This window comes from Xyrauchen texanus, chromosome 25 (assembly GCF_025860055.1).
Source record: "Xyrauchen texanus isolate HMW12.3.18 chromosome 25, RBS_HiC_50CHRs, whole genome shotgun sequence".
Lineage (NCBI taxonomy): Eukaryota > Metazoa > Chordata > Actinopteri > Cypriniformes > Catostomidae > Xyrauchen > Xyrauchen texanus.
In genome coordinates, this window is record NC_068300.1 from 1,169,376 (window position 1) to 1,176,875 (window position 7,500).

The following is a 7,500-nucleotide window of genomic DNA, read 5'->3' on the forward strand; positions in this document are numbered from 1 at the left end:
GTAGTAAGATTAGTGTGTATGCCATTCTGAACTCAGCCATAGTGTTTAATGGCTGTAATGCACCTTTACAGCCTCAAGGTGGTGCTACAGAACTGAAGTGTTGTCTCTCTGAGCCAAGTAGGTATAGCTGCAGGCCGGAGACCTCCAAATGTGTGCAGAATCTCCAAGAGAGGGCGGGGTTAGTCCAAAAGGGGTGTCACTTCCACTCATGGTTAGGGTAAAGGGTTAGGTAAGGGACATCCCTGTCTCTGCTGGCAGTTTGGAGGTCCCGCCCATTTTTGGAGTACTGCCTGCGGCTATGTCCTTCTCTTCTCTGACAGATTGTTTTGAGGTTAACTTGAGTTAGTGGTGAGGAGACACACACAGACACATTCTCTCTCAGTGTTTATAAAGGTTGTCAAGGTTTCTGCTCTGCTTTATGTTACATACACACCTTTAACTCTGTCTGTTTCTCTCAGTTTCAACAGAGTGACTTAAGATACACACACACACACACACACACACACACACACACACTCACAGCTGTATGTGAACTCTTTAACACTTATTGTGCTTCGGGAGGAGTTTACCTGTCAGAAGATTTGTGGAGCACACCTGCTTCAGTTCCTCAAAGAAAGAGAGACTGATATTAAGTGTGTTCAGATAAAACCACGAGACACGTATTACCTGTAACTACATCAAACAAAACCACAACACACAGAAAACACATGCACGCACACGCTCACACACATGCTCACACACACACACACACACACACACACACACACACACACACACACACACACACACACACACACACACACACACACACACACTTAAACTCTGAGTATGTACTGAGCTGTCTTCAGCATTTTGTGAACTTGTAAATTAAAGGGGTTGCTGGTGTGTCCTTTGTTTTAGTTCTTGAAGGGCTCTAGAATCATACATGCTGGGCTCCAGATCAAGTAATAATCTGTTCTGGGCTTCAGTATTATCCATTTTAGGCTTCAGATTCTGTTTTGTCTGTGCTGGGCTCCAGATTCCGATTTAGAAAGAATCCTCTGTGCTGGGCTCCAGATACAGAAACATCCATGCTGGGTACTAGAATAATCCATGCTCCAGAATCATCAATGCTGGGCTCCAGGATCAGAGTCATCCATGCTGGGTTCCAGATTCCAGAATACCTGTGTGGGGCACCAGAATCATCCATGCTGGGTTCCAGAATCATCTCTGCTGGGCTCCAGAATAATCTGTGCTGGGCTCCAGAATCATCCGTGCTGGGCTCCTGAATCAGAAGCATTTGTGATGGGTTAAAGATTAAGAATAATCTGTGCTGGGCTGCTGAATCAGAAGCATTTGTGATGGGTTTAAGATTAAGAATAATCTGTGCTGGGCTCCAGAATGATCAGTGCTGGCATCCATATTCAGAAAAACCTGTGCTGGGCACTAGTATCATCTGTGCTGGGCACCAGAATAATCCATGCTACAGAATCATCTATGCTGGGCTCCAGAATCTTCCGTGTTGAGCTCCATATTCACAATCATCTGTGCTGGACACAAGAATATTCCATGTTCCAGAATTATCCATGCCGGGCTCCAGAATCAGTATCATCCGTGCTGGGCACCAGATTCAGGATAATCATTGCTGAGCTCCAGAATTATCTGTTCTGGGCACCAGATTCAGTATAATCTGTGCTGTGCTCTAGTATCATCCGTGCTGGGCACCAGAATATTCCATGCTCCAGAATAATCTGTGCTGGGATCCAGAATCAGTATCATCCGTGCTGGGCACCAGAATATTCCATGCTCCAGAATAATCTGTGCTGGGATCCAGAATCAGTATCATCCGTGCTGGGCACCAGAATAATCCATGCTACAGAATAATCTGTGCTGGGATCCAGAATCAGTATCATCCGTGCTGGGCACCAGAATATTCCATGCTCCAGAATATTCTGTGCTGGGATCCAGAATCAGTATCAACTGTGCTGGGCACCAGAATATTCCATGCTCCAGAATATTCTGTGCTGGGATCCAGAATCAGTATCAACCGTGCTGGGCACCAGAATATTCCATGCTACAGAATAATCTGTGCTGGGATCCAGAATCAGTATCATCCGTGCTGGGCACCAGAATAATCCATGCTACAGAATAATCTGTGCTGGGATCCAGAATCAGTATCATCCGTGCTGGGCACCAGAATATTCCATGCTCCAGAATATTCTGTGCTGGGATCCAGAATCAGTATCATCCGTGATGGGCACCAGAATATTCCATGCTACAGAATAATCTCTGCTGGGATCCAGAATCAGTATCATCCGTGCTGGGCACCAGAATATTCCATGCTCCAGAATAATCTGTGCTGGGATCCAGAATCAGTATCATCCGTGATGGGCACCAAAATATTCCATGCTACAGAATAATCTCTGCTGGGATCCAGAATCAGTATCATCCGTGCTGGGCACCAGAATATTCCATGCTCCAGAATAATCTGTGCTGGGATCCAGAATCAGTATCATCCGTGCTGGGCACCAGAATAATCTGTGCTGGGATCCAGAATCAGTATCATCTGTGCTGGGCACCAGAATAATCCATGCTCCAGAATAATCTGTGCTGGGATCCAGAATCAGTATCATCCGTGCTGGGCACCAGAATAATCTGTGCTGGGATCCAGAATCAGTATCATCTGTGCTGGGCACCAGAATAATCCATGCTCCAGAATAATCTGTGCTGGGATCCAGAATCAGTATCATCTGTGCTGGGCACCAGAATAATCCATGCTCCAGAATAATCTGTGCTGGGATCCAGAATCAGTATCATCCGTGCTGGGCACCAGAATAATCTGTGCTGGGATCCAGAATCAGTATCATCCGTGCTGGGCACCAGAATAATCCATGCTCCAGAATAATCTGTGCTGGGATCCAGAATCAGTATCATCCGTGCTGGGCACCAGAATAATCCATGCTCCAGAATAATCTGTGCTGGGATCCAGACTCAGAAAAATCTGTGCTGGTCACTAGTATCATCCGTGCTGGGCTCCAGAATGATCAGTGCTGGGATGCATATTCAGAAGAATTGTGTTTGGCTTTAATATTATGTGCTAAGAATAACACAAGGCCAACTCTAAAATCATCCATGCTAAGAATAATCCAGCCAAAACAAAGCACTAAACCAGTTCACATTTAAAAAACACAAACACATGATTGCACTTTATTTTACAGTGTCCTTGTAACAGTGTAATTACAGTACTGAGTAATATTAATTATCACTTACTATAGGTTTAGCGTTTGGTTTAGGGTTAGTTGCTTGTAATTATGCATAATTTACTGTTATTACTATAGTCAATATATGTAATATGTATACAGTACTGTCGCTCCCTATAAGCAGACTATGCAGTCTCCCTAGGGGGGCACCAGAAGGTCCACTGGCTGCCCTTACTTGCACGTTATGTATGTGTCATGGGGGGGGCGTGGTCGTGTGTCGGTCTGGGGGAGAGAGATTTCCATGACACAACGTAATTCAAGGACCTGAAAGCAGCACTCATGTGTTACCAAACATGATTTCACACACACACACACACACACACACACACACACACACACACACACACACACACACACACACACACACACACACACACACACATGTTGTGTTTCCATGTTTTATGGGGACTTTCCATAGACATAATGGTTTTTATACTGTACAAACTTTATATTCTATCCCCTAATCCTAACCCTACCCCTAAACCTAACCCTCACAGAAAACTTTCTGCATTTTTACATTTTCAAAAAACATAATTTAGTATGATTTATAAGCTGTTTTCCTCATGGGGACCGACAAAATGTCCCCACAAGGTCAAAAATTTCGTGTTTTACTATCTTTATGGGGACATTTGGTCCCCACAAAGTGATAAATACACGCTCACACACACACACATACTCACACACACACACACTCACACTCACACACACACACATACACACACACACACACACACACACACACACACACACACACACACACACACACACACACAAACAGTGCAGCAATACATTTACTGCAAATAGCTGAAATCACAATCATGATCAAAAGAGTTTTTTATTTGGTTTATAGCTATAAATACGCACCCAGATTTTTACAACATATGTGTTACAAGAACATTTAATGACCAGATGAACAGTGACGGAAGATCTGAGGGAACCCATGAGGTGTTGAACGTCATCTAGCTTAAAGTTTCATCTTCAACAACTAAATACATTATAAAAGGTCAAAGAGGTCGTAAGAAATCAGGAATTCTGTCACGTAAAACACAAAAACACTCAACAACTCTGATATGGAAATACACAGTAAACAACTTGTTTACAGCTCGTTTGGAGCTCACGCAATTGTAGAAAACCAACAACAAAATATATGTTCATGTGAACTTTATTATACCGCTCTATGAATTTGATGGATTATTTTATATTGATAATTATGATCTACTGTGAGTTTTGTAATGATACATGTAATCCGTCAACAATACACAAACACACAGATCAATAAAACAAACACATGTATGTCCATTTCTGCATGTGAACATGTCAAGAACATGATCAGATCCGACTTCACCTAAAATACCAAATAAACGTCTCTTATAAATGGTAATTAGAAATAAAATATCAATTCAATTTAAATGTATTTATATATTATGATCCTATTTCTAGTTCTGCTCTTAATTTATGTTGATTCAAATAAATATTTCTGATAAGATTAACCCTTGAGAACAATTACGATGAAGTTTTATTCGTTAACATTTGTTAATGCATTATGTAACATGATAATGATAATGTCTGAAATACATGTGTTCATATAGTTCACTTGTGTTCACAATACAAGCTTGTACAGTTCCCTTCTTTATGTTCATATTCTGTTCAGTTCATCTGAATGTCCTTCAATATGAATGCTGATGTTTCATCTTCACTCCTGCAGAAGAGCTGCGTTACATGTTAAACACAGTTTCCTGTGTGCGGCATGAGTGTGTGTCACTCTGTCCTGTCGTTTGTGTCACTGCAGGTTCCTCTGCGCAGACTAAAATCATCCACAGCGATTTCTCCATGTTTCCCTCTCCGTCTCTCTCCCTTTACCACAATCTGACACAGAACGCCAATCAATAAACTACAGGTAACATACACATAATCAATAATCAAGAATAGTTCACACAAAACTGAAAATATGACGTTCCAAACCTGTCAGATGCAATTTCTTCCATTGAACACACATGGAGAGTTTTTGATAAATCTTTATGCAGCTCTTTTCTACAGAGCCCCTGATATGACAGGGAGGGAATTTTTACTGCAATAAGTTTCACGTTGCTAGTAGTTTTATGCTCCTCGTAATAAGTTTTGTGTTACTAGTAGTTTTATGCTCCTCTAATAAGTTTTATGTTGCTAGTAGTTTTATGCTCCTCGCAATAAGTTTTGTGTTACTAGTAGTTTTATGCTCCTCATAATACGTTTTGTGTTACTAGTAGTTTTGCGTTCCTCGCAATAAGTTTTGTGTTACTAGTAGTTTTATGTTCCTCGCAACAAGTTTTATGCTCCTCTAATAAGTTTTGCATTACTAGTAGTTTTACGTTCCTCGCAATAAGTTTCAGCATTCCTCGCAACAAGTTTTATGCTCCTCGCAATAAGTTTTACGTTACTAGTAGTTTTACGTTCCTCGCAACAAGTTTTATGTTCCTCGTAATAAGTTTTGCATTACTAGTAGTTTTGCGTTCCTCGCAATAAGTTTCAGCATTCCTCGTAACAAGTTTTATGCTCCTCATAATAAGTTTTGTGTTACTAGTAGTTTTATGTTCCTCGCAATAAGGTTTGTGTTGCTAGTAGTTTTATGCTCCTCGCAATAAGTTTCGCGTTGCTAGTAGTTTTATGCTCCTCGCAATAAGTTTTGTGTTACTAGCAGTTTTATGCTCCTCGCAACAAGTTTTATGTTGCTAGTAGTTTTATGCTCCTCGCAATAAGTTTTGTGTTACTAGTAGTTTTATGCTCCTCGTAATAAGTTTTGTGTTACTAGTAGTTTTATGCTCCTCATAATAAGTTTTGTGTTACTAGTAGTTTTATGCTCCTCTCAATAAGTTTTATGCGTTACTAGTAGTTTTATGCTTCCTCGCAACAAGTTTTATGCTCCCTCAAAATAAGTTTTATGCGTTACTAGTAGTTTTATGCTCCGTCATGAATAAGTTTCGCGTTGCTAGTAGTTTTATGCTCCTCATAATAAGTTTTGTGTTACTAGTAGTTTTATGTTCCTCATAATAAGTTTTGTGTTACTAGTAGTTTTATGCTCCTCATAATAAGTTTCACGTTGCTAGTAGTTTTATGCTCCTCGTAATAAGTTTTGTGTTACTAGTAGTTTTATGCTCCTCATAATAAGTTTTATGTTACTAGTAGTTTTGCGTTCCTCGCCACAAGTTTTGTGTAACTAGTAGTTTTATGCTCCATCGCAATAAGTTTTATGCTCCTTGCAATAAGTTTCACGTTACTAGTAGTTTTGCGTTCCCTCGCAATAAGTTTTGTGTTACTAGTAGTTTTGCGTTCCCTCGCAATAAGTTTTATGTTACTAGTAGTTTTGCGTTCCCTCGCCACAAGTTTTGCGTAACTAGTAGTTTTGCGTTCCATCGCAATAAGTTTTGCGTTCCCTTGCAATAAGTTTCACGTTACTAGTAGTTTTGCGTTCCCTCGCAATAAGTTTTGTGTTACTAGTAGTTTTGCGTTCCCTCGCAATAAGTTTTATGTTACTAGTAGTTTCGCATTCCCTCGCAACAAGTTTTGCGTTCCCTTGCAATAAGTTTCACGTTACTAGTAGTTTTGCGTTCCATCGCAATAAGTTTCGCGTTGCTAGCAGTTTTGTGTTCCCTCGTAATAAGTTTTGTGTTACTAGTAGTTTTGTGTTCCCTCGCAACAAGTTTTGTGTTCCTCGCAATAAGTTTTGTGTTACTAGTAGTTTTGTGTTCCTCAGAACAAGTTTTATGCTCCTCGTAATAAGTTTTTGCGTTGCTAGTAGTTTTACGTTCCTCGCAATAAGTTTTATGTTACTAGTAGTTTTATGCTCCTCGCAATAAGTTTTGTGTTACTAGTAGTTTTGCGTTCCTCATAACAAGTTTTGTGTTCCTCACTAATAAGTTTTACGTTACTTAGTAGTTTTGCGTTCCTCACGAACAAGTTTTATGCTCCTCGCAATAAGTTTTATGTTGCTAGTAGTTTTATGTTCCTCAGCAACAAGTTTTGCGTTCCTCGCAATAAGTTTTATGCTCCTCGTAATAAGTTTTATGCTCCTCGCAACAAGTTTTATGTTCCTCACTAACAAGTTTTATGTTCCTCGTAATAAGTTTTATGCTCCTCATAATAAGTTTTATGTTGCTAGTAGTTTTATGCTCCTCGCAACAAGTTTTATGTTCCTCGTAATAAGTTTTATGCGTTGCTAGTAGTTTTATGTTCCTCGCAATAATTTTTATGTTACTAGTAGTTTTGTGTTCTCTAGCAACAAGTT

At 40.1% G+C, this 7,500-nt stretch overlaps 1 protein-coding gene across 1 annotated transcript in view; it reads right to left on the reverse strand.

The window, feature by feature from the left end:
* Positions 1 to 4,061: 4,061 nt before the first annotated feature.
* The window catches only part of LOC127618524 (nephronectin), an 18,085-nt gene continuing 14,646 nt past the window's right edge, over positions 4,062 to 7,500 (reverse strand). The window contains exon 12 of the mRNA XM_052091018.1: positions 4,062 to 5,105. Within this exon, the coding sequence (XP_051946978.1) occupies positions 4,998 to 5,105 (108 nt within the window). The 3' untranslated portion in view covers positions 4,062 to 4,997. The remainder of the gene's footprint in view (positions 5,106 to 7,500) is intronic.